Source organism: Corvus moneduloides, chromosome 20 (assembly GCF_009650955.1).
Source record: "Corvus moneduloides isolate bCorMon1 chromosome 20, bCorMon1.pri, whole genome shotgun sequence".
Classification (NCBI taxonomy): domain Eukaryota; kingdom Metazoa; phylum Chordata; class Aves; order Passeriformes; family Corvidae; genus Corvus; species Corvus moneduloides.
The window spans coordinates 2,695,553-2,722,424 of NC_045495.1; the positions used below are offsets into that span (position 1 = coordinate 2,695,553).

At 44.0% G+C, this 26,872-nt stretch overlaps 1 protein-coding gene across 7 annotated transcripts in view; it reads right to left on the minus strand.

Annotated features, from left to right (window-relative positions):
* The window catches only part of CLTC (clathrin heavy chain), a 30,274-nt gene that overhangs the window by 2,750 nt on the left and 652 nt on the right, over nucleotides 1-26,872 (minus strand). Inside the window, exons 2-33 of one of the 7 annotated variants that reach the window (XM_032129917.1) lie at nucleotides 19,640-19,847; nucleotides 18,901-18,903; nucleotides 17,292-17,560; nucleotides 16,816-16,977; nucleotides 15,922-16,035; nucleotides 15,363-15,536; nucleotides 14,552-14,749; nucleotides 13,705-13,905; nucleotides 12,981-13,133; nucleotides 12,537-12,659; nucleotides 12,223-12,360; nucleotides 11,969-12,133; nucleotides 11,698-11,878; nucleotides 11,180-11,343; nucleotides 10,225-10,236; nucleotides 9,389-9,514; nucleotides 8,682-8,824; nucleotides 8,065-8,299; nucleotides 7,612-7,734; nucleotides 7,371-7,516; nucleotides 7,044-7,227; nucleotides 6,542-6,734; nucleotides 5,960-6,117; nucleotides 5,627-5,791; nucleotides 5,428-5,535; nucleotides 5,157-5,324; nucleotides 4,845-4,994; nucleotides 4,618-4,749; nucleotides 4,356-4,466; nucleotides 3,577-3,747; nucleotides 3,235-3,456; nucleotides 2,133-2,153 (exon numbers count right to left, since the gene is read on the minus strand). In XM_032129917.1, coding sequence (XP_031985808.1) covers nucleotides 2,133-2,153; nucleotides 3,235-3,456; nucleotides 3,577-3,747; nucleotides 4,356-4,466; nucleotides 4,618-4,749; nucleotides 4,845-4,994; nucleotides 5,157-5,324; nucleotides 5,428-5,535; nucleotides 5,627-5,791; nucleotides 5,960-6,117; nucleotides 6,542-6,734; nucleotides 7,044-7,227; nucleotides 7,371-7,516; nucleotides 7,612-7,734; nucleotides 8,065-8,299; nucleotides 8,682-8,824; nucleotides 9,389-9,514; nucleotides 10,225-10,236; nucleotides 11,180-11,343; nucleotides 11,698-11,878; nucleotides 11,969-12,133; nucleotides 12,223-12,360; nucleotides 12,537-12,659; nucleotides 12,981-13,133; nucleotides 13,705-13,905; nucleotides 14,552-14,749; nucleotides 15,363-15,536; nucleotides 15,922-16,035; nucleotides 16,816-16,977; nucleotides 17,292-17,560; nucleotides 18,901-18,903; nucleotides 19,640-19,847 — 4,821 coding nt within the window. The remainder of the gene's footprint in view (nucleotides 1-2,132; nucleotides 2,154-3,234; nucleotides 3,457-3,576; nucleotides 3,748-4,355; nucleotides 4,467-4,617; nucleotides 4,750-4,844; nucleotides 4,995-5,156; nucleotides 5,325-5,427; nucleotides 5,536-5,626; nucleotides 5,792-5,959; nucleotides 6,118-6,541; nucleotides 6,735-7,043; nucleotides 7,228-7,370; nucleotides 7,517-7,611; nucleotides 7,735-8,064; nucleotides 8,300-8,681; nucleotides 8,825-9,388; nucleotides 9,515-10,224; nucleotides 10,237-11,179; nucleotides 11,344-11,697; nucleotides 11,879-11,968; nucleotides 12,134-12,222; nucleotides 12,361-12,536; nucleotides 12,660-12,980; nucleotides 13,134-13,704; nucleotides 13,906-14,551; nucleotides 14,750-15,362; nucleotides 15,537-15,921; nucleotides 16,036-16,815; nucleotides 16,978-17,291; nucleotides 17,561-18,900; nucleotides 18,904-19,639; nucleotides 19,848-26,872) is intronic. The other 6 variants (XM_032129918.1, XM_032129919.1, XM_032129921.1 and 3 more) reach the window with 6 other exon arrangements.

Consider the following 26,872-nt stretch of genomic DNA (forward strand, 5'->3'; position numbering starts at 1 on the left):
CCAAGGGAACTCAGCATTTCTACAGTCTAAGGCAGGCCCTGAAACTAAAACCACAAAATGAGGTATCGGTATTTTACCTGGGAGGTAAGATTTAGAACAAAGTCAGAGATAATCATGCCAATTACTTTGAAAGACAATAATGCAACTCACAAGATTAATGTTTCATTTCATTTGTGCCCTTGATAAAGGTGTTTGAAGGTTTCCTGCACTTACACAGGGTCAGTGTTATTTATTCAGCTACAACATCCAAGAGTGAGTTTGCAGCTTAATTGTGCTACATGAGCAAGTATCTGCTGGCAGCTCCAAGAGCTGTGAGCTCCTCCTTTCAGCTGTGAGTTACAACCTGTGTTCCATAAACCTGTTCCTCTGTAACCTCAAGCTGAGGCACAACTCCAGGGAGTGGCAGAAGTCCTGAGCTCGAGTTCCCTCATTGACTGGGCTTCCATGGCCAGCCTGGTGGTTGCCTCCCACAGTATCTGGCTTGCTGCTGCCAAAGTGTACAGGATCGTATCCAATGCTCCAAGACTCATTTCCAGACACCGTGCTGGGAACTGCACTGTTTTTAACTCAAAACAGCAACACACTGAACACAGAAGCACAAGTTTAGAGATGCAAATCCAAGGAGAATGTGCAGAGTTTGCTACTAAGCAGAGGCATTTGGCTTACTCACACTTGGAAAGCCTCCAGCCCAGGACATTCAATGCATTTTGGACCCACTTTTGATGCCTCCCCTCAGAGCTGAACAAATACTGACAAGAACAAGCGCAAGTTTGAAACCAGCCTGCAGGATGGTTCTTACACCACTTGCTCGAGCATCACCAGCTTCAGGGCCCTACACACTTGGAGCAAGATTGATTTAAAGGCTTTTCCACAGGGACTGCAATAAGCTGCAGAGGAAAAGTAACATGCATTCAATGTTATCGTGTTATGTGTGCATGAAAAAGAGGCAAAAGTACTGAAGCACGAGTGAGGTCTGAAGATGACTGCCAGACAGGCTCCCCCCAAAAAACCACACGCAGCCCACAGCAATGCCTTGGAGCTTAAGGAGTAGTGGGATGTAATTGCAATGACTGCTACACATGCGTAGTTTATGCAAACACTGCAGTTCAATTACCTTTTTTCACACACACGCTTTCCTACTTTCCTTACTAGCTGCTGAAGGACCTTACACTACGTGTCTTAGCCTTCAGTTCCAGTGGTGTCTTTACAACCAGCAGTTTTTGCATTTAGTCCATCTTCAAAGCTGTTTGTCGCTTTGGTTTGCCCTTTGCTGAACCACATTAATGGAAAACTCATGCTAGGGCTGACCCCTGGGCTAAGGAGGATCACGGTGGCATTTGTAGGGAAGGAGATGGACAGAAAACCTTGGATTGCCCTTCTGAAGGTCAAAGTTACATAGCAAAAGGCAAGCCCTGGAGTAGCCTCAGAAGAGCAATAAGCATTACCATTTTTATGTATTTTTTTTAATGAGGTAGCAAGAGAAGTTTAGTGAAGCTGGAGAGCTTGGAAGGCAGTCTTTTCTTGGACAACTACTAGAAATTTACTACAGGGAGGAGAACCACAGACCTGGTGTAACAGCTGAAGTTTTAAGTTGCTACATGAACTAGAGCACTGTGTGGATTAGATCAGCACCATGAGAACTGACACCTGAGTGAGGAAGAGTCCCTCTGAAAGCAGCCAGTATCTACTCTGCCTACGGTCAGCACGCATTAGTCATGGTCCAGAGATCAGGAACTGGATCACAGCCCTTCAACTAGCAAATGCCAGACTGATCTGTGCATTCACAGACTCATTTCTTATTGTAGGAGGTTCTTCCAGTCAGATTGGCAGTCAAATAGTAGCACTTGTGTAAGTATTTGTGTGTTGTTTGAATACCAGGCTGACTGTGATCCAACTGATCACCTGTATGCCCTTCCTGAGGATCTATTAGCTTATTAGTAGCAAATGAAACTACTTTTCTCCTACAGCACTAGCTACTGAGAGTTAAACAATTTGCATATGCTTTAGTGATATTTTGTTCGGGGAAAAAGCAGTAGCAGCAGTGTAGTAAACATAGGAAAGAAAAAACTCATGCAGAATCCTTAGACTTAGTCCTCCAGACTTAAAGATGGAAAACAAGAATCAACTTTCACCTTTTCCTTTATTGCATCAACCTGCAAAGGAATTCAGAAGGTGCAGCTTAGAAAAATCAAATTCCATATTTAGCATATAAAAAGGTAGAAACAAAAGCGTCAGGGAAGAAATAATTAAGGTACAGGCGAGTAAAAACAAAGGTACACCAGAAGTATCTGCTTTAGAAAGGCAGCTCTGCTTGTTGCTGGCTCTTACTGCATTGACTTCATTAGCTACACTAAAGCTACATCCTAATCTTTTAGCAGATCAGGAGATTTTTATCTTTAAGAATCTTCCTACTCCCACCAAAGGCCTGGTGTTAGCTTGGTTCATCAGGCACCTCTGACAAACAGTTTTATTGCTCAGCCAGCTCCCCACCTCCCCCAAAACAGCATTTCAGGCTGGCTACAGAAATACAAGGTAGTCCTGCCTTTAGAAGGAACAGCCAGGCAAACTTCTGGACAAACAGGCACCCTGGTCTTCACTGACTGCATGAAAGTAAAAGCTGAACTTCAGCTTGGAAGAGTCTTAATCATTAAGGAATTTACAGCATTTCACTGAAAGATACTCTAAAAGCTTGAGCTGGGCAAATCCTGCTAGTGACAGTTAGATTTAACTCAAGTCTGTTCAAGTCTGTCAGAGCATTACCAAGTAGTTCCCCCATCCTGAGTCACTTCAAGTAAGAGTTGAGTCATAATTAGTGCCATTAAGTATCAGAGCCACATTTTAGAGTTAAATGCACAGCAGAGTAAGTTATTTCCAGATCTAGCTATAAAGCTGTTTTAGTACACAGTCTAGAATTTAGTTAAAGCTTGATCCCACCGGGGATTCCTGACACAGCACAGGAAAAGCCTGGAGCCTGGAACTACTTTAGACACTGCCCAGGGTCAGGCAAATACTACTGATGTAGGTTCTGTAATTGGTAGAGAGGGTGGAGCCTGTAAGTGTTTCAGCCTCTTAGAGGGCGAAGTCTCTCCCCAGATGGACTGAAAAGTAAGTGTGGACATGGACAGACAGACATTGGACAAAGCCCAAATCAATGTTAGTAGCAAGCAGACAGTCTCAAGGCATTCACCACAGTGACTAAGAAGCTCTGGATGTTGGAGAGGCACCTGCTCTTACCTTGGTCAAGTATTCCTTCATGACCTGAATAAAGTATGGCATGGCAAAGTCCATAATGTTGTGCCTCCACGCTGTTTCCAAGACAACATCCGGCCTTAGGAGATCGTAGCAGGTGAAGAGACAAGCACCAAAGCATTCCCTCTTGTTCTCCTGCAGGAACCACTGCAGCAGCTCTTCTGCCAGCTCGGTATCTTTGGATTCAGAAGCGTACTGCATCGCATCCTGCAACGGGAGAGAGCCTCAGCCTCGGGGCACACAACAATCCACAAGGTGCTGTTAACTGAGCTCCCTTTAGAGCCAAAGAAGCCAAGGCTGTTAAAGCTGACCTGGGTGGGGTCTCACCTTGTACAGCCTGTCCTTCTTACAGAGCTCCACACTCTGTTTCCAGCGGTTGTTGCCTTTGAAGAGATAGGCAGCGATTCTTCGGAACTCTATTAGCTCGTGCTTCTCCAAACGTTGGGCAAGAGAAATGTTGTCAAAGTTGTCATAAGCATCTATAGAAGTCCTAAGAGCCTGAGTGAAGCACAAAAAAAAAAAAAAAGTTACTCACACCTCAGATGTACAAGTGCATCCACAAAATGCAACATTTTCCATTAGTTCTGTATTCCTCCTGTTAGGAGGATAAAGTATTCTAGCCAGACCTGCAGAGATCTGCTGTTTTATTTGAGAAGCTGCTGTCTGACACATGTGGAGTTTAGAGTATTTCAGTCAGTATTTTTCAGTAGGTTAAGAGCCTCTGAATACCAGGCAGCTGTTCTCTGAAAACAGTGGAACAGCCACATCACAACTGTTTGCCTCCTCCGTGAGTCCTTTTCTTAGCACCCACTGTTTGTTTGCCTTAAATAAAAGCTGTCACACTCATAACAAAGTAGCCACTCTACCCCCAGTAGGAATGACACAAAAAGCTCTCAGAAAGCCACTAACACTTTTCCACTTAATCCTTGGCTCCTCACCACTAATTCAGTTTGAAGTGTTAGAGAACATGAACTTAAGGAATTAAAGTTAACAGCAAGCAGGTAAAAACTACTGAAAATGAGAAAGAAAACTGTGTTTCTACACATTAAACAAAGACTGAGGATATGAGATACATCCAGAACTATGTGCTTCAAGACAAGACATACCTGGTAGTCTTCTTCAATAATGAAGAGGTTGTTGAGGGACTCATTGACTGATTTGTTGTTGTGATTCTGAACAGAGCGCAGGTAAGGCTTAACCAGGGGCAGCTGTTTAACCTTTACGGAATCAGGGAGATACATTTAAGTCAGTTATTGTGGAAGTCTCTTAGCATCTTCCCTGGCAGGCGAGTAGCTAAGCATTTTAAAATGCCACTACAGCTCAATGCTTCCCCAGCTTTTGCATTGATCTGGTTAGCAAGAAAATTACCTTTGTGAAGAAGGTGACAGCACGAGTGTGGTCAAGCCGAGGGGACAACACCATCAGCAGATCATTGAGCAAGAGAGGCTTAAATTCCAAATAGAACTGAATTGCCTTGTAGTACAGCTCCACATTGGCCACCTAGAGAAGAGTAAAGATGCATGTTCAGAGCAGGAGTTTGATTGTGGGGAAATGCAAAGGAAAAACAGACATAACTTTCACTAGGAAAGCAATACCTTAGTGATGATATCTTTGAACTGGCCTTCTTTCCAAGCATCTGTTGGGTGATTCATCATTGTGATTATGGCATTATCATATTCTTCATACTTATCATACAGGAACACCAGTTCAGCCCAGAGATGGGCTTGTTCTGCAGCTCTCAGAACCTAAGCAGGAGGCAGAATTAGCAATATATGTTAACTGCAATTTCCACCAGTGCTCAGGCTTTAGTGCCATTAACAACCTCAAGAGCTGCTGGTGCAAAAGCCAGGGTACAGACAGCCCAAAAAGGTGTGTTTTAAGCTAGATTTCAAGCCTCAGACATTCACCTTAGGAATGTTGACTCTGGACCAGAACAGCTCCAAGTGCTCCCTCATCTTCTGTGGCTTGAACTTGGAGTAGAGAATTGCCAGCTCTGTGAACATCCCCATGTGTGCTCGCTCCAGTCCAAGCGCTGCTTCCAACATAGTGATCAGCTCTTCAAAGTAGCCACGATCCTTAGAGACACAAACATTTCACATCAGGAAACATCCAGAATCTCAGATTTTGACAGGGTTGCCATGACAGAACTGACTGTACAACAGGAGTCAGCTTAATTACCTGGTAATAGTTGATTAGTTCTTCCAGCTCATCTGCATGCACCACAATGTGGAGCCCACACATCTGAGCCAGGCGGAATTCTTTTCCATCCACACAAGCGAAGCAAACCTGGAATTGAGAGTTGTGTTACTGCTTATAATCAAGGTTTCTGAACAGGCTACAGCTTTGAAGTCCTTGAACTCAGAGCCAGTAAATTCACCTCTTTCCACGTGCGAGTGCTGTTGGCTTTCCGAGCACCATCCACGGCTGCCTGGTACTCGCCCAGGTGCACTAAAGTGGAGGCCAAACGGCCAAAGTTGGACACGTTGTTGTACAACAGTTTGGCTGCTTCATACATCTTCTCATCATAACAGCGATCACCAACCTAGGGCAGAGCACAGCCAGGTTATTCCTGCACAGTTGCAGCCTTACACTAAATGTGTGGCATTCAAGCCCTTACCAAAATGGATTTAAAGGCCAAGATCTGCATATCCAGAGACAAAATTCCCAACACCCCTCTGTGATTCAGCAAAACAAAGTCAGTCTCACTCACCTGCTGGATATGTGCATTGTTGGGTCCATTGATGAACTCCTCGAGCTCTGCCAGGCGGTTTGTTTTAGCAAGAGCGAAGATTAATTCTGTTTCCACATACGACTCCCGGGCCTTCTTGCGTGCCATCTGGAGGTACTTTACCAGTTCTTCCCAGTTTCCTATGGAAAAGAGTTCAGAATGTTTACTTCCCACCACTAGGGACACTTGTGTTTCAGTTAAACAATCAGCTGAACCTCATTTTGACATATTTCTACAGCTATTCCCCAACAATCAACAACCTTCACACTGCTCATTATGCATTAATCAAATCATCTTAGAATGGGCCTAACTAAAATCCTATTTAACTTCATGCAGAGCCTCTGAAAGAAGTCTCCAGCTAGCTAAAGAAGGAAGTTACAGGCCACTGATTATCTGCAAATGGAACACACTACCTTTTCCCATTCTTATTTAGGGCAGTCCTTGAAGGGCCAGATTCCTCTACTTGCATCAAGATACAGGTCTGGCAAAACTGCAGTTTGAGCAGGCCAGGCAAAAGAGCTGAGCAACATCAACAGCCAAGATGTAAATAAAACTTAGTCATACCACTGGCATTAGCAGCTTGAACAACTTCCATGTATGAGGAAGGATCATCTGCTTTAATGTAGGAGTCAATCGCTTCCTTTACCATCCCCTTCTGGAGCTGTGCTTTGGCCAGCTGGCTCCACACTGCAGGTTCATTGCAGCGCTCAGCGAACTCATATGCACGGTCCAGGTTCCCAATGTGCTCTATCAACACCTGCAAAAAGGATGACCATGATCAGCCACTCTCACAAAGGTCACTTTTACAACACACTAAGCTCTGGTTTATGTAAGTTCCTCAACGGACCCACAGCTTTTAAATAGGGACTGACTCCATACAACCCACACAGCGCCAAGTGATTTTAGGCTTACAAAGTTTCAATAAACACTATTTGTTCTGCTTCGTAAGACAAGACACTGAGCAGCTTTGGGCACTTTGCTAATTGGTTTTAAGCACTGAAGGCACCAGCAAAGTCCTTGTGTGGGGATGCACAGGGAGTTTTTACAACCTGAGAATGGAAGATACCTGCACAGCTGATGTATTGACATCAAACTTCCTGAAGATAGCAAATGCCTCCTCGAAAAGCTCGTTGCTGATAGCAATATTGGCTATATCAGGGGCATCGTAGTTATCCAGGCGATTGATGTACTCCATGACACGGGTGCGGTCAGCCTTGATAGCTGTAAGGATGAGAAGGTTCTGCAGATTCCTGAAGAGAGAAAAAAAATAGTACTTATCAAATCATGATCAAGAAATTCACCCTGCCCTCTGGAGAAGGTATTAGTTTATTTGCTGTCTCACATTACAGCAATAACTCCAAGTTTCCTGTGGCTTAGTTTTGATTTCACACACCTGTGCTCACTGAACACTGAGTTATCCAGAACTATTTTCTCCAGCAGTTCAATGAGCTCATTGGGAAGATCTGCAGTCATGAAAGCCTTCACAGTGACAGAGACTTCCTCGGGGTCCTGGGTCTCCGACAGCGCAGTCTGGACAACCTGCAGGCAGAGTCAAGGCATGGGCAAATCAGTGATGTCAGGTTCTGCAAGTCCAGTTAGGACAGGCAAGGCTGTGAATGTCCTGCCAGTTGTACCTGGTCAATCAGGGGTCTTCTGTAGGGGTTGCTTTCCAGTAGCACACTGGCCCAGAGCTCGGGGTCTTTACGACGAACTAAGTAGCGGGAGAGACTCTTGAAGAGGGAGTTCTCATTGCACACCTGGAGAAAGGCACAGCTCGGTCAGAGCGAAGGCACAGCTATGGAGCCTACAGCTAATTGTACTGCAACTCTGAACTGAGGTGCAGACTAGAAATCCCAGGCTTTGATATTTCATTAGCCTCCCATTTTAGGATGTGCAGGAGAGCTTCCTATTTCTCACTAAGTTGCAGAGGGAGATTAAACAGCTACCTCGCCTTCTGCGTTAGAAGCATGCACTTCCCAGCTTAATACATTTTAGGAAATACATGCTTTTGTCAAAGAGCTTTCTATCTACCCCACGACACTGATGTCAGAACCCCACCCACGAGGCAGCTGCCTGGGCATACATACATTAATAAGCTCCAGATCGCACTGTCCACGCTCGTAAGCCACACAGGCCAGGTGAGGGTCCCTCTTCTCACAGTACTTGCCAACAACACGACTGTCATAGTAGGGATTCTCCCGCAGGAATCTCTCTGGGTTGTTGTTGCTGTCAATGTATATCTTGGCCAGTGCATTGTGAGTGGCAGGCTCTTCACAGCCCTCGTGAATTCTTGCTTCCAGCCAGGGCAGAAGCAGCTTCAGCCTAGAAGGAAGTGATTTTCACGTTAGAGGTTGAGTAAGTAAATATCCAGTTGCACAATTTCTACACTCTGGAAGCCAGCCAGCCTTGGTGTAGGATAGAGTCAGGAACTAAACCAGAGTTACAGTGCTCTGTTTTAACCTACATTTTGGCTCATTATTATAATGGTGTAACTTTCTGACACTATGAAGAACACACACCAAAGACTCATTATCTATCTCGAGAGATCCCCACATCAGCCAAGAATTAAAGCTGGTTCTCACCAGTGGCAGCTTCTGCTTGTGTCAGTACCAGCTTTAGCTCTGTGACAAGGATATGCACTGATGGATGAGCAGCAAACACTGCCAGACTGGGAATTGTTAAGAGACTTACAGAAGTTTAATACCTGTTTCTTTTCTCAACCTCTGCAACAAGTTCATCGGTCGAAAATTGACCTCTCACTACAAGGATGAGGTTCTTTATCACATCTTCAGAGCAATCCACATCAAGCAGTCCCCCAATAACAACTGGCAGACGGCTTGGATTCACCTAAACAGAAGCATTTGAAGAGGTCAGTGTGTTGTCAGGGAGCAAGGACAGCCAATATTTATCCCCAGAACTACACATGAAAGTCACTTGTTAAGACTGAGCCCATCTTCCTGCCTTTACTCCCAGCCTCCTGAAGTTCTGAACAAGCTTAAAAGTCAATTCTTCAGTCAACAGGTGTTCCCATCCCAGCTCAGTGGCTCATTCAGTTCCCATAGGAAGAGCTCCTGAGCAACCAACTTTGCAAGAAGTAAAAAGGAGAACTCCCCCTCCTCCTCCTCCAAAATGCTTAGAGTTAAAATCACCCCAAGAACTCCAAAGTTATTCTACCAAGTCCTCCTCCTTCAAGAGGCACATGAGTGGGAGTTATTGCTTAACCTGACTGAAGAATGAGATCTGACTCACATCAGGGCAAATTTACTGGAGGCCACTAATAATCACTTAAATGTCAGTCTCAAGTACAAAGCTGTTTGCAGAATACTTAAACATGATGCCTGTAGTTGTATATAATATTGTAAAGATTGATCAATTTGACTCACTGAAGGCAAGGGACAACTTGTTACTTACCTTCTGTACATAAATCTCAATATATTTTTGGAGATTATTTCTATACAAATACAGCACCAAGTCGTGGACAAAGTCAAAGCGGTCGCACACAATGATGAGAGGCAGCTGGTCAGTAAGTTTAGCTTCCTAGAAAGAGAAAAGCTTTAGTAATTTGGTTTTGCTCTTGGACTTAAGCAGACAAATAATACAGTCACTTAAACTGTCAAAGCAGCTGAATTTGGAAAGCCAAAACTCAATAGTCAACCAAATAACGACAGCTTGTTGTTCAGCTGATTGTTTGCAGTATGTAGCAAGTGGGAGCACTCACACCCACTGCAGGGCGTGAGGAGCAAGAAGCTTTTTGGAGTTTAACCCTGCTCCTTTGCATGGCAGACTCTACAGAGTTGTACAACACAATACAGCTATTACAAGCCTAGGCTATAGAGAGTATTTTTAGCTGCCACTGGTGTTTGGTGTGCAGGATTAGCACCCTGGGATTTCAAAAGAAATTTAACCAAGACTAGATAAGGTTGTATAACGTAAAACTTATATACAGAATTGACTTCGAGTGCCATGTGTCTTGTGATACCTCCTAACTATGGATTTAGAGAACAATAAGAATTAAGCTCTATAGCAGTACTGCTTAAATTGCTTATCAGATTAATTCTCTAAAAGCATTCCAACTTTCAGCATAAGGTTACAATGGTTACAGTACAGAAGCTTAGTCTATGTGGCAGACAGTATTCCGGATGCATATTTCAGATCACTTATTCCAACATGCACATCCCAGAATATAATCCTACATATAAATTACACTTAAGGACTTTACACAGGGAGGCCTGTACTGGGAGATTTACCTGGTACATGTCCTGCACATTCCAGACATGGAACAGCACAAAAAACAATAACTTTCATCAGGAATTTGACAGCTTGATAACATATCTTAGGTGGCTTGATCAAATTACATACCTTACACCTCGGTGACACCAGGTTAGTTTTAGAGAATTCTCTTGGGAAGAGTTTTGCCATCTTCAGATATGATCAGCAAAATCTATGACTATGCTATGTAACCAACAAACATGAAGGCAGGAAATGTTCCCAGATAAAGTTTTCCCCTCCCACACGGTTCCTCAGGTATTTCTCAGAGTGTTGTGTTTGTCAATAAGCTCAGCATTAAGACTACAGAATCTGAACTTTGAGCACACCATCTTTTCCTACTCTCCAGCAATGCTCTGGATCAGTCAGGATATATTCACACTGACTGGCATCTCCCAGCAGAGCTAAACCATGGCTCACCTGGCTGCAATTTCAGTGTGTATGAATAAGACAGATCAGCCCTGAACCTGAAAGCATTTATGGCATTAATTTACTCTATTCATCTGTTGTTTCTGTAGTTGCTCAGTTGGAGTTGATTGCATTGTAAATAAGCATTAAGTTATCAACTCATTTGGCACTATGGGTGTTCTCAAGTTAAGCAAACTGCTTCCTACTTTACAGCAGACATTTGGAACAAGTTCTAGGCGAGCTGGTGCAATTATTACAGGTTAAGAGTTCAAGCCAGATTAACCTTACCAAGAGCAGTGAGGAACTGACCTGACATTCTCATTTTTTAGACAGTATTCCAGGCCCGGACTTCATTAGGAGGCACTGTCAACATGGCAGATGCCTCTGGTTTGAGGACACTTGGATCCTTAAGTGCAAAGGTTTAAAACTCATCTATTTTTACAGAGCTGCCTCATTTCACTAGTGACACACCATCTTTTATCAGAACCCCAAACAGCCCCAGATGGTCCAGTGTTACCCAAACGTTACCTTGAGGAAGTTTTTAACACGTTCTGGATCATAGCAGTTACTTTCCCTGCAGATTCTTTCCACTTCTTTAATTTGTCCTGTCTTGCATGCAGCTTGAATGTACTTGAAGTGCACATCTGGATCCTGGCTGAAGTTTACAATGGAGCCCAGGAAGTAAAACAAACCTGGAGAAAAACAGTCCACACATTATTTGCTAGTCTTGTTGAAAAGTACAAAAGCCCCAATGCCAAAGGCTACAGAAATTTAAGATAACCATTTTGGACAAGGGAAACAGGCCAGCATTTTGGGTTTTTCTACAGTTCCAAACATTTTCCAGGATTTCAGAAAAACAACATGCAACTGAATAACGGTATCCATCCTAAACAGGAAAACTTTAACGTTTAGGTCTGTTTCAAGACAGTTTGAGGCCTAACTACGTAAGTTCATTATGGCTTTCTAGATTTCAGCAGAGACAGTCCTTCATACACACATCTATAACGAGGTGAGCACCAGCTCCTCTTGCAGAAGTACAAACTCACCTTCAAAGCTCTTGAAGGACTCAAAGAGCTCAATGAGTGACTGTGTTGACAGCTGCTCATGGTATTTGGAAGCTACCTGGACACAGATCTGCAGGTTCTGACGGATGTTAGCGGACAACATCGCACGCAGACACTCCAGAGAGTCTTCTACTGATAAGGACCCAAAATAATTCACTAACCACTGCAAAGACACACAAGCCATTTTAGAGCTGAGCAGAACAGCAGTTATTAAAGGCTGGATTTGTTAGATGCAGGGTGTTTGATGCCTTACCTCAGGATTGAGGAGGTGAGTGTGAACTACCGCACGCTTGATGTCGTACAGGTCTGTGAAGTGCTCGAGTGCTCTCTGCAGCAAACCAGCCTTCTCACACAGCTGAGCTATGTGAGCCCGGTCATAGTGAGTAAACATTTGGTTTCCCAGGATGGCATCAGCAACCTAGAAGGAATATTGAACATTTTCACTCAGTTCCTGAACACTGCCACCAGTATCTGTCACGTCCAGCCCCAGGAACTCTGAGCACGTACCTGAGGTGCGTGCATGAGGTTCATCTCAAGTAAACGTGTTTGCAGGGGACCTTCTGAGGGACGATTATTCTTCAGGGCATCCAGCAGAAAGGCTGTACATTGCTGGATTAAATTATATTCCATAAAGACATCCACAATCTGCAAAAAAAAAAGAAATTTAGGTTTTTGATTAGGAACTTGAAGCATATTTAAGCATCAACGCAGCTTCCAAAGTTAAATTCAAACTCATAGCTCTGGTGGTTAGAGCATGGCTCCTCTTACCAACTTAATGCTTTGAAGTCAACGTTTCATAGCAATAAAATATAGTTATTTACCTGTGTTATATCTGCAAGAGGCTCTTCATCTTGAACGAGCATTTGTGCAAACTGCTGTCCTTGATCAGGGCTGATTCTCATTACATTCCTCAGCAAAAAAATCCAGTCTGGAGTATATCCAACCTGAAGAGATGATGAAAAGTGAAAACTCAGCAAGAGCACACACCTTGTTAAATATAGAGCTCAGTAAAAGCTGCTGTCAGGAGATTACACAACCCAGTCAGGATTTCCTCTTTTGGGAAAGGATACATGGGGAAGAAGAAAAAGACTCATGTATGAAGTCTAGCAGTGATTATTCATAAAGGCAAAAGTAATTATTCATAAAGGCAAAAGTAAATACTATACAGGCTCTCAGATTCCCCCACAGTTACTTTTAGCTACTTTGGAACATGCAGTTGTTATTCTTAAACACAGGATAGATACAGCAATTTAATTTTCTCTCACCTTCTTAGCATACAAAACAATCTTCTGGACTTGTCCGGTTTCAGCAAAACACTGGATGACCTTGTTTGGAACGTTGGCTCTCAGATAGACACTAAGTGCTAGCGTGGGATCTACGGATTTCACAAGGTCTCCCAGCTCCTCCGAGCACTCCAGCTGTTCAGAAACAGACACGCAGTCAGCCCACCCTGACAGTGCCATGCTGAAATGCACTACCACCCCCTTCCTCATTTATCTTCCTTTTGGACTTCTCTTTAAAAAATTAAGGTTCAGCTTGAGAGCCTGAGCTGACTTTCCCAGCAGTCATCTAGTGGGCTCTGCTCCTCATGCTGTTCTACAGGAGTCAAAGGCATTTTCAGAGCCAAAAACAACTGGGTGACACATTGTATCAGTGTGTGTCTTCCCTAATTACACAAATGTAACCACAGCTCAAAGCACTTGCAGTCAGCATCCAAAGGAATGGTTTGGCAAAGCACAGCAGCAGCTCGGAGGCTTTCCATGCTCATCCTGCTGTGATTTTAAAGATAGAACGAGTGAAGCTCTGAGTATTTGATCAATGCTCTTGCAGTAACTCGAGTCATAGTGACAGGTAGAGTGAGCACCTATTGCTCAGCTATTTGCTGTCACAGCTGAGCTCCCAGCTGAGTTTTCCTGGGAAGGGGGGAGGCTGTCACACAGTGCTGCTCCTTCCCACCCACGACTCTGAAGGTATGGATCCCGAACTTACCTTATCTTCTTTTAACCATTTTTCCAAGAGCTGCTTGCGGCCCTGCTGGAGCACTGGTCTGCAGAGCTCCAGTGACTCATACTTGTTCAGCTGCCCTTGGTCCAGCAGAATGCCAAAATACTGCAGGAGAGGGGAAGTCTGCCCTGGCTGAGCTGGAACACTCTGGAACCGGCGTATGGTGTCTGGAGTACGCAGGATTCCCTGCCAGAGAGAGAGAGAGAGAGCCACTTTAATTTTCTTTTCTGCTATTGTGGCTTGGCAAGAGTTGCTCCAGGAAGCTGGAGGTAATGTCATTGTAGCTGTCACAAGCATTTCTATGTTTTGCCAGCCCAGAACGTCAGGAGCAATACGGCTGAACATCAGTTCAGGCACTGAGATGCTTTGACAGAAAATGTGCTATTAACAGCCCATTAAATTTATTTCAGTAGCAATGCAGATTTAAGTCCAGAATTACGACACCCTTGGCCTTGCAAGCAAATTCCTCTCATCTGAATTTAGTCTTAGTCTGTACATTTTTATCCTGTTTCCAGGATAAGCCTCTGCTAGAGGTTGTCTTTTCACAGACACTTTTTGGCGTAACTGGAGAAGTAAAGGTAAGTACCAGAAACACTGTGACTCATAGCCATTAGTTCATCATTTATTCCTCCCCTCCTCTGTGGGCTTTACAAACTCATAAGATCATCCAGCCTGCAATCAGTGTCAGCACCCAAGATACCTGTGAAGCACCTGTACACCTTAGGACAGGAGCAACAACAAGACTGTGCCCTTGGCACTTAGAAAATTCACTGAGCTTTCCTGAAGCAAGAAGCTGAAGCCAGCAGAGTTCAGTGCTGTTTGAACACTTTACCTTTGGGGCATTAGCTGCCACTTTTGCTGCCTCTGAGTAGTTCCCTTGTGCAAAGAGTGCATTGAATTTTCTGGCAAAGAGCTCCTCGGCCCCCGCCAGGTTGTTGCGGACAGCCATCCGTAAAGCCAGGTCAGGATTCTGCAGCACGTTTGTGATGTAGGGAATGATGTTCTCCTCTTCCACACACACTGAGAGCACCTGAATAAACCATCAGGGGAAACCTCCAGTTAGTCCAATTATCAAAAGTGAGACAAAGGCTAAGCTAACTTCTAAGAGGAAAGTTATGGTATTCATGGAAAGTTTTTCATCCCTTGATAACTGATACTTGTCATTTTATTAAAGAGACCTCTGGTTAGAAAGAGCCAATGTCATCCATTGTCTGCATCAAAGCAGGCAACTAATAGTTTAATTAAGGTATTTGCAGAGGTAGAAACACAATGGATCTTTCAGGGATACAGGGCTCTTTCTAAAACCTGTACTCAGTGTCTTAAGTAACCAATCCTAGGGGATACCAGGAACAAGTCTGCTCCATATTCCCCATGCCCAGCAATACCACCCAAAATCAATCTGGGCTAAAGGCATGGCGGTACAATGTTAGTAACTTGTTTAAAGCAGTTGAGTTAGATGTGTATGGAGATAGAACAGCAAATTTATTTTGGGGCTCACAGCACTGACAGACCTCACATGTTCTGAACAGAGTTCAAAGTCACCATCTCTGGAAACTTTTAGACATAGATAGGAACCCTGCAGTGTATCACAAAGAGCCAGTGAGATTAGCTAAAGAAGTGGTTTCCAGGCCAGGTTTCCTTACTTGTCCCTTTCTGTTTACTCCAATAATTCCAGCTGTTGCTTCGTGCTGTGCAGTAACAAAAATGGTCTCTCCACTGATCCTGTTCATGTAGATACAGGTGCCAGTTTCCAGGTCATACAAGTGGATGTAGCCATACTTTGTTATGAGGAACACCACATCGTGCTTGTCACTGATCTGCAAAACACAAATAGATTACTCAAATTTGGCACTGGATAAATGAGTTGGTGCTTTTGAGACTCAGCAAACAGCTGGGCCATTTCAGGACAGCCAGAAGTGCTGTTTTATTTTTACTTGAGTAGTATCACAGCAGAATGATGTTTGAAGAGCTTGAAAAGCAGTTAAAACACATGGATATTTCTTCCATAAATAAGAATAGGCTGCTTTTGAATGATGCTTGTCTCCACCTTTACTTTACCACTACTGAAGCAGGAGCAGCAGTCACACCAGTCACACCAGTTTAGGGCCAACCCTCAGGTCCACATTAACCAGCTGACTCCCAGTGCCCTGCTCCAATCACATCCACCAAGAGGAGCTGCAGATCTGTTTGCAGTTGTCATACCTGCATAGCAACAGGAAAGTCACTTTGTGCTTCAGGAGGAAAGAAGACATCCACAGCTTTCTTTGGAAAGGGCTGATTCCCAGTGGGTGGTGTGCCAACCTCAATGATATGCAGCTGTGCAAGAGATAACATTAGTTCTTGCATCCAATTTATTTAACAATAGATTCAACAATGAAGTTACAGCATCTTCTTGCTGCTCAGCCTTAATCCCAAATTTATGCAAAGACAAACTAAGTTAATCTTTCTAAATTCACTGGCTAAATGTCACTGGCTAAAGGTGTGGCATCTGGTATTCATGTACCATAGGAGAGGGAAACAGTTAAATACAATCTTTAGTTACCCCTAATTACTTGGAAGTTTCAGGATTCTGCTGGGTTACTTTAGATGCACTCTTTTAACTTGGTTCACATTCTAGAGACAGTTCTGAAGATTCAGTTTCTCTGAATTTAACTCTGATTTTACCCTGGTTTTGCTGTAACTCACATAATTCCAGCATTGGCATTGGAGCACTATTTAGCCTTGCAACACTATTGCTTCATTTTAAAAAATTTTCATCCAATAATTTGGAAATTAGTTGAGTCTGATACCAGGGATCAGCATCAAAGAAAGATTGCGACAGCTTTTCCCTCAAGCTTCGCCTGTGAAGCTGAGAGTCACATGTTTCAAGCAGCTAACTAGGCTGGTCATGACATGCCACTTAACTTCTCCACTCACAGATTCTTGCTACACCAGGTAGTCCAAGCTCTGCATGCACCATATGCCATATCCAGACTGACACAGTCCTTCACTTTCTTCCTTAAATGCAACTTTTTGCATTAAACCACTTGTTCTCCTGGAAGCAGAGAACCACGGTGAGTCACTAAAGATTACAGTATATTTAGAACCAAGCCTTACCTTACCCCCAGCTTGCCCTCTTACTGCAAAACAGAAGAGAGTGGATTCTTCAGCATTCCCTTCCATCTTGAACTGTGCAAAGCTGGCTGCATGTCCCTCGATGGGCTGTGACACTTTTCTGTCCACAGAGTACAGCTGCATTGCTCCCACTACACGGTTTTGCTACACAAAAAAGAACAAGTGTCAGGAAAAATAGGCACTCAGTAATTTCATTTAAGTTAATACTGGTAAATATGCTGCCATTTCAAGCTTCCTCTTACAACAGCATCATTTCAAACTCTTAACCTTGTACTAGTGCTTATATCACTACAAATCCAATTACTTTAAAGTGAGATTTTCAGTTACACTTAGGTTTGTTATTTGAAGTTCAAGACAAGCATTTGCATTTAATAAAATAAACACATCGGTCCTGTTCCCATAGAAGGAGACAACAAGACATGCTCTGGGGTTTCCACACCTTCCTGGAGGCGAAGTACCTGTGCAGATATTCCAGTCAGCAGGAGCCATTTCTGCTTGGCATCAGTCCTGTAGTTGATGATCTGGCAGCCAGCAAGGCTGGAGTGGCGATCAAACATCTTCACAGGCTGGGACTCCCCCTCCATGCTCCAGTGGTAAACTGCATTATCCGTCACAAGGGCAACAGTGTTCAGAGAGATCCACTTCCAGAAGGTGACATCATCTGTCATGGTGTGAGCCTTCATCTTGCTCTTCATTTCAATGTTGAAGATTTGCAGCGTTTTCCCAGCTAGAAGACACAGCATCATTAGCCATGTGACAGAGCAGAAGAGCTGCACTAGGACATGAAACCCTGGGGACTTCCTTCAAGAAAAAGCTGTTCTACACTGGCAGACCTTCAGGGACCAGCTTTTACTTTGAACCAGACCACACTCCTAGGGATGATTTTACCAATTTGCCACTACTGAGCAATCAAACAGATGTGGAGAACAGGTTGGTAGGAGACAAAAGCTTCAGCCACACAAATGGGTTGGAGGATATTTCACGTACATCAAAACCAGGTTACAATCATGCTGAGGCTCTTTGGAGTTGTGAGGGAAGCTATGCCAGTGGCATTAAAAGCTATGTCCACATCTGTTTTAAATATTAAAAGGGCACAACATGGAACAGTCAGGTTGGCAGAGAGCTTTTGTAATTCAGGCTAATTAACCAAAACCTTGGGGTTGCACTAATGGGATACACAGCTACTGACTGCAAACCAGACTGACAGGAACTGTGCAAGGGAAGGAATCTAGTGACCAACACAAGCTCTAGAAGGCAAGAGGAAAAGTTCTCCAAATCACATAGAATGGTGCATACAAACATCCTGAACAGCCACCTGCAGTCATTTCTACCAGTTTTTATAACACAGTGGCCTAAGAAATTATTTCTTCCTGTTGAGAAGATAAGAAAGGTTCGGAGCAGTTCTACTACTTATAGGAAAGAGTTATTTAAGCACACACAAGCGTAGCCCAGGAGAAATATAGAAGATCCCATGAAACTGGATGCAGGTCAGAATATCTGCTACAGTTACTAACTGCAGCCCAGCCTGAGGAAGTCACAGTGCCACAGGGGCAAGTGCCTGTGCTCACCAAGGACTGATCTAGTTCAAAGCCATTAGTTCAGCAATTGATGCAAGATGCTGAGTCAGGAGTTTCTCCAGAACTTGGAGAAATCTCTCTACTACAGAATTACTCAGGTTACAGGCAGCAGTTTGTTTCTGCATCTAGTGCAGCTGGAGCTTTAGGGTCAAGGGAGAAGGACATTCAGGTAACACATTCCTACATGCTAGGCAAGGTATATTACAAGGCAAAATCTAGACTTGAGTCAAAAGGGTCAGTCCTGTTCATAAAAAGCCCAGTATCAAGATCCCAATGATTTAAGTACGCTTTGGGTTCTTGAGTGGGATAGTTTTTGGAATCTTAAGGACTCCCTTGTTTGGGAGGGTATGAAAAACCTCTGAGTTTTAGGCCTTCAGTTGCTTAAACACCACTGTTCAGCCATGTACACCATCAATCTGAGCCATTTTATTCTGCTTTTTCTTGTCATAAGACACAACAGGAACTAGTACAGTCAATTGAAGTAACTCACCATCTGCACACACAAGAAAGCATTAAAGTTGTGACAAAACAGTAGCACAGTATTAAAGTCAAAGTTAGGTAACATTGGATACATATAAATCTTTCCATTAGCAATACATGCATTTCTAGAATGGCTGCACTGAAGGCTTTTTGGGGCTCTTAGGGGAAGAGACAGACATTTCTGGAGACTCCAGAGGAATGCTTGTTCTCTGTATCATCCGAGATACCAAGCTAGCTGACCTTGTACTTCCTTCACCACACAAATCTTCTCTGCATAGTTCTACTGCTCTTATCACTGACTGATACAATAAATATGCACTGGTCTCTTTCAGCAAGGCCAAACTAAGGCCTTCAGGAATATTTGTCCCCCCTTCCCAGCCTCAGTCTTCCTTTCTCTAAGGAAAGGTTTAACTGATAGACCTTATACTGTTCCCTCTCTTCCCTCTAACATGATTCCTTAAAGCCTACACTTGGCTTCCAGCTCTCTCTGCTCAGAAGCTGCAAGCATTTGGACTGAAGGAAAAAACTCATCCTAATGATCAGCAAATGGCAGGAAGCTTCAGCTGAAGCTCCCTGCCCAGCTGCCTCCAGAAGAACTGAAAATGCATTCAACTTAAGCTCCCATTAAGCTGTGGAAAATTGCTACAGGATCCTCCCACATAAATTACCTGAGAGACCTCAGTCACTCAAACTAGTTCTACAGAAAGCCTTCCATCCACTTCAAACAGCCCTTTATCAGGACTTCATACCTTTTAATGCAATGACTTTACTGGCAGGGTTCATGATAGCACTGTCAGCTGAAATGGGTCTTCGGATTGGGTTGCTGGGGTCATTCATGTCAATGATCACCACTTGAGCCTGTTCTCCTACTTTCTCTCTGATGCAGATGAATTTGTCAGACTCCATTGTCAGAGTGCTGAACCCAATGTTTGCTGGGTTGATGCCCAGATTTTGGAGCTGGAAGAGAAAAATAAGGTTTAACATTAAGTGATTACCTTGGTATAGCCACAAAGTTTTTGTGAATGTCACAGGAAATATCAGACTTTGCTTCATTTTGTCACAAAACAGCCATGCTACCCAAAACCAGCATGACACACTGTGTTGCACAATTTCAACTAAGCCCAGCAGGCTTCCTGGAGAAGCCCTGCAGCATTCAAGCACTTGGTGTCTTGTCTTCAAGGTCTATTTACAACTTAAACATTAATAACTCAATTTTTGAGCCCCCTCATGTGGTTTAAGGCACACTGAACTCGCCATGCTGGACTTGCAGCTTCAGTCCTCACTCTCACCAGCTTTCCTCCCTGAACTCATCCACTGGGTTTGACAGCTATCACTATTTCAAGCTTAACATTACACGTGAGGTGTCTGAGCTTTATCTTTATCCTTGTGGAGCTAAAAAAAGCTGCCTGTCTAGCAATTAGCCCAGGCCTGTCTTGCAGGAGGAGGCAGAGCTGGGCACTACTGAAATCAGCAATGGCTCAGCCACGGCCCTACTTAACACCAAAGTTATCAATAAACTGCTTCCTTCTCTGCTGAGCCACAGTCTGTTCCCCTAAGCCTTTCAATACCTACCTTTAATTTATGTTTCTTGCACTGCTTGCAACAAAACAGTTTAGTTAATAGCACTTTTGCAAAGCTACTGTACGAGGATGTCGGTAGGGAAACAAAGTTTATTGCATTTTTAACAGTGAAAATGCAGCATGGTCAGTTCACCTCACACACAGATATCCAGCTCGTCCATACCTTAAGAACTCCAGTTTTCTACTATTAGAAGAACTATCACTTCTAATATTCTGGTATTTTTCTTTCTGGAAGACCTTCAAACCCAAGATGTCCCAAGAAGGGCGAGACCTTCAAAGCCAGTTTAGGATGATTGCCCTGGTTTGGAGCACTCAGCTCTTATCAGCTGTGCTCTGCACCAGCTCCAAGGAGGCCATGCCCCAGCTCTGCTCCTGCCTGTTTGCAGCTCCTGATAAAGAGGATTTTACTCCACTTCCCCTTTGCCCAGGCTCTCCAACAGTACATGTGAGGAACAAGTAACATCTGAGCTATGGCACACCAAGTTAACAGAACAAGCTTCACAAAAGTCACTTTGATGGATGATGTTGATTGCCCAGGGAATACCTGACAATAAAGGCAGGAAATTTCCCGGTGACAGTGTTTGACAGCTATAAAAAAAAAAATCAAACCCTACCTCCTTGACAGGTCAGAACTCTTTTACTCAGATTTAAGTGAGTGTTTGAGGTCCATCATCCCAGCACCTGACTACATATTGTCCAGCCACTTAGAAAATTTTAGATTCAAGCTCATATCTCCTTTTCACACTTGGAGCAGTGTCCTCTAGACCTGGGACTCTGGCATTGTACACGAGCTAGGCAGGGTTATATACAACCCAGTCACACCCCTGCAGGGAGGGAAGGTTTGAAGATGTGAGAGTTCGGTGTGACTTACTGGAGTGACTTACTGGGATGTGGCAATTCCTTTTGCTAGGGCTGCAGGCTTAACAAGTGCAAAATCATTTATCAAGCACTAAGTTTCCTTGTTAATTTGGTAGAGGGGGGCAGCTGCAGAGAGCCAAGCTTGGCAGTAACTTACAGCACTACACTCAAAGGTTGTCGACAGAACAAATCAGAGAAGCAAGTCCGAGCAGATGGCAGGACGTCTTACAGAGGTCTAGACAAAACCACCACATCAAAGGTGCTTGGATATTTCAAGACAGATTTACCTTAATCACAGCAAACTGCCATCTGCTAGTGCCAGGTCTGAGGCACTAACCCTAGGTGGGAGATGGGAGACTTTTTGCATTTCTGTTATCAAAGGTGTGGTATTTCTCTGCAAAGGTTTAGAAGATTGGCACAGGAGATTGGCACAGGAGCTCTGAAGAAAGCCTGGAGAAGTTTTCTGATGGAGGTGCAACCATCAGCAAGGTCTCTAAGCACACAAACTCCTTCTGCTAACGCTTCACCTTTTCATCTCAACAAACCAAGTGTGTGAAGCAGTGTGAACCACGTCTGCTTCAAGGGTCAGGAAGTTGGCTCTGGTGGTGACAATCTCTTTGTCTGGTTACACAAGAGTGTCACTGGCCAAAAGTGGCACTTGCCTTGCCCAGCTGGTAAAGCCAACAGTAAATTTCTTGGCTGCACCAGAACTCTTGAGCAGAGATCATTCCCTGGAATATAGGTTGTTTTCCTGCCCAAACAGGCTAAAGTTCAGGTGAGTGGGGCAGGCGTGTTTATAAAGCTAAGCAAAGCAAACAGATGAAGATTACTGTTAGGAAACATGACAGCAAATATTTCTTTGAAGGCTTTTATTCCGAAAATTTCAATACTATTCCATGTACAAACTCGTGAGTTGAACTACAACTAAAGGTGTACAGGGGTTAATGGCAGATTTTCTACCTCTCCTCTTTATACAAAGGGAAAAAACTCCAAATATTTAATGTTGCACTAGGTCCACTACATTTCACTGATTCATAAATTAAAAAAGGGAATTTAAGACATTGCTACATTTTACTAAAAAACCCACTTCCTTGGCTTTCAAGCAGACATGAAAGCAGAACTTGCTAACTGTGCTTAGGCAACTGATTTACAGTTCGAGTTATTTTACACCACCATTTGTTGGAAAGATCAGTTACACCACACTCCTGCTAGGAATAAAGTGTTCTGTGAAATAGCTGCTCCAGTAGAGTGGAACCATGAAACAGATTGTCAGGGACAGCAGCAACTCTTGTGTTCAGCAGAGATGTCGCCTCAAAGGACTCATCTCACCCAAGATCAGATACTTCAGTCACTTGCAGGCTCTGCTGAAGCATGGAATTCTGTGATGGCCTTTATCTGAGCGGCACCGAGATGTGAGTCATTGTAACATAGTAAGGCAATGTCTGATTACCAGAATTATTTTTTCACTGCAAGATAATTCAAGTGCATTCTTGGTAACTTAGCCAGAGAAGTTGTCACATGGATGGGACATCAAACTGAACGGTAAAACTGCTGACAGGAGTCTCTTTGTTGACCCCTTCTTGTAATGTTCCCTTTCTTGTGACAGTCTGCTTAGCTGTCAGATAATTTCTCCTTGCCTATGAGGAAGGGCACAGAACTGCTGAGCACACATTTCACCTCGACTCTCACACTCAACAGGATATAACCATTGCTCTTGTGGCCACAAGCAGCTGCTCAGCCCCTGCCCAGAGACTCCTTATCTACATGCAGCTAGAAATGACATAGCTGCAAAATGCCACTTAATTGGAAAATTCCCTTTTTTTTGAGAAGTCCCCCAATGTGCAGTGAGTCACATTAGCTCTCTCAGGCCATGCTTTACTGGGCTTTGACTGAACAAGGCAGACACCAGGCTACACTTCAGCTGCTCTTTTAATTCTATACATGAAAATTCAGAAAAGCAAACTTAAGTCACACAGAACTATTTATGTTTGTGCTGCTCTGTTAGTTACTGCCTGCAGTTCTGAGAGTCCCAACAGTCAGTCCACAGCAAAGTACTTCATATTTACCAGTGCAAGGTAAGAGTTACAGCTTGTGGCAGGCTAGGAAGTCATGTTTTCAACAGATAAGGGACCTCTCTAACATTCAAGAGCTCTCCTATTTCTGTATCCTTCCTATTTTCTGCCTCACCCTCAGCAGGCCGAGGCACCACCCGCTCTCAGCAGCCACAGATGTGCTCTGGGACTGTTTCAGCTCCACCACTGAGGCTGTACCTGCTGAAACTGGAGTTCAGAACCACTGAATCCCATTCCTTATCTTTGGCTGAGGCCCCAATCCCAGCAGGAAGCACTAAATCAGCATGGCCACCAAGGCAGCCAGGGCCCTGCACCTCAGTGCCTGCTGCGAGGGACATGCCCAGAGCAGCTTATAAACTGCTTAACTAATTGCTCCTATCCAATTAGTTGACACACACACGCAATCTCTCTCTCCACAAGACATTTCAGTTCTCTGTTAGGTATTTTCCCTCCACAGGAATACTCTAAACTCACTGGCTTTAGGAATTCAGATCCACTAAGAAGTAGAGAGCAAGAATCCCACCAAAACAGCATTAAGCACAGCAGTCCTCTAATTCCTGACTTGTATTATCAACAAAGGATGTAACTGCTTCAAACTAATGCTGTTACAGCAGAGATTTTGTGGTTTAGGCTGTATTAAACTCACTGTCAGCACAATACATGGAAGAATTTTGCTCTTTGTCATTTTTAGAACAACGTATTGAATTTATGTTTTATTCTATGGTGCTCTGGCTGTCCTGTTTTATTCTTTGGCACAGCTGTGATTCCAAGAGCCACCCAAGCACCACCACAGCAGTACAGCACAGCTGCCATTCAGGTTTGCTCCATCAATGAACAATAGATACAAACCCCCTTTTCCTAGTGTTAAAAAAGCAGTTCTGTCTTGGTATCAAGTGCACAGCCTGAGATGACAGTTTTCTCTACTGTCTACATTGTCTTACAAAAATATTTAGATTCAGAAGAGTATTTATTAATGCCTTAACTCAGTACAGCAGGGGGCCTGGTCCAAGTTCAGTATTCATATATTTCAGGGTAGTGTGGTTAAATTAACTGGCGATCACAGTTCATCAGCTGCTAATTCATCTGGTTCCTTCTCACTCACCAAGAATTGTCATCTTAGAAAAGCTCCACTGACCCACCACAGTAAGCAGCTGTTTTACTTTCACCCTCGAACACACACTGGCACATTTTAGGAATCCCTGAAGCCTGGATAGAAGCAAGCAGATTTGCAATCATCCCACACACTGAACTCTGATCTCCCACTACATGCACAGTGGATTGTTTCCTCATAGCCACTTTGAAAAAAAAAAGAAGTAGCTATATAAAGTTTAATAACATGAGTTTTGATAGCACAGGAATCAGGTTCCTCCTTGAAAATTCCCATGGAAAGTTTCTCCACAGCCTGTTGTTGATGTTCTTTGGTGGCAAGGCAGGGATGTCCAACAGACACCACACAGATAACAGCCTGCACACCTGGGGCTGCTGAGATTGCAGAGCATGTGATGGGACTCAGACAAACAAACCCTGAAACCTGACAACACTTTTTGGTTTAAGCTCCCCAGAAACCTCCCTCCCTTAACTTCTTGTCCAAAGTACACCTTTAGCTCCAATTAGGGGTACAAAGCACTGTGCACACAAGAGATGAGGCACTCAGGAGCAAGGTTCTGGAGCTTTTCTCTCTTCATTCCCAAATCACACAGCCGAGCTGCACAGCAACAGGCAATGGACTGGCCTGAAGCTGAAGATCAGACAAGCTTTGTACTTGACCATTTTTTAACCTCTAATAATGAATCCGTGGAAAGCTACGATCACACTGTGTGTTGACTGATTTCAATAATAGCCTGCAAAAACTTTCTCATGTAAATCCATCACCTGCTTTTTATAGCTAATGCTCCAGTTGGGTACCTCATCTTTCATTAAGCATCACTACAAACTCGCAAGTGCTGCACAACACCTGTACAACAAGTTTCCTAGACAATGTGGGTCAGGTACAGCTCAAGAAATTGTATTATTGAGTCCATGAGGACTTCCTAGGAGCAGCCTGGATAGCAAAAAACATCGCAATATGAATGTTTCTGCTCTCAAAATTTATGTCAGAACCTCCAGCAGAAAAGCAATTAACTCCTAGAATTCAAATTCTTCTGAAATTTTTCAATGAAACGAAAGGAGGAAGTTCAGTAGCTGCAGCCAACTGCAGCATTAAGGGCAAGAGCCACGTGCACCCAGGCTCAGAGGGGTGCACACCCATCCCAGAAAGGATCAGCTCCTACGTGCAGCTGTAAAAGATTCTGGTTCAGCCAGTGTTCCACACTGAATAGGCACAGGCAGAGAAAATGCAAATTAAACCCCAAATAAACAGATAAATCAGTCAGAACAGTCCTGCTCCACCATGTGCTAGCCTGAAAGCTCCCAGCACTTCTGGCGTGAAGCAGATGAGTTTCATTATGTAACAGCACTCATGTCATTAGAGACCTGGCAGTGGGTCACATGCAAGGTTGGGGTCTTAAATAATGTATCAGAGGTGTGTTGCCACAACACTTGATTGAGAGTTGGGCTGCTCAGAGGGATGAGTTTCTCCTGAGTGTGCAGAACCTCCTCAGTACCTGGTTCTGGGCTTTGCAGCTACCAGGACAAGGCACTTGCTTGGAGCTGAAGCTCTGGCCATCTCCTGAGGTTCTCCTGTCTGTGCTGCTCACTACAGGGACACCTAAACTATGAATTCTGGCTGGGCTTTAAAACGATATTGGAGTAAAATAATTCAGTGCTCAGCTGCCCACCTAAACAACAGCAGCGATTTTAGACACTACGAACAGCTGCAACCTTCAAATAAGTATTAACTTTTTCCTATTTGAGTTTGGAGAAAAGTCACTATAAATCATGCAAATCCATCACTACCTTAGTGCCCACCACAGCCCCAGTTAGCTGAACACAAACTAAACACAGACACTGGCACCACAGGGCAGCAGGCTGCCAGAAGACCTTGGCCAGGTGTGCCAATGCAGCTTTTATTACACGAATTCTCCTCAAAAAACGCTCCTCAGCAGTGAAACCAAGTTTAGTAACACCGTGGCCCATAGAACTTCGCCCTTCAGACCTGTCAGATAGGAAGTGCCCATTGCACAACTGGATCACCACTTCCAGACCCCTCCCTGTGCTCCAGCTTCACCCACGGACACGGGAGGCACACACTGCTCCGGGAAGGTAACCCTGCATTCCCGCACCAGAGCCCGCTTAGGATGTGCTACCAGCGCCTCCAGGAAGTCATGTTAGAGAAATTAAAGGCCATCACTCGGAAATAAACGATTAGCATGTGGTTATGGTGCAATGAGAGCCAGAGCTGCGACTGGGAAGAGGCCAGCGGACACCAGAGCTGGCACCTGGGCACCTGCACTGCCACAGCTGCACTGCAGGGAGCCGCAGCAGCTCCCACATTTCACTGCAATATGTGCTTTTCCTTCCAGAAGATGACATT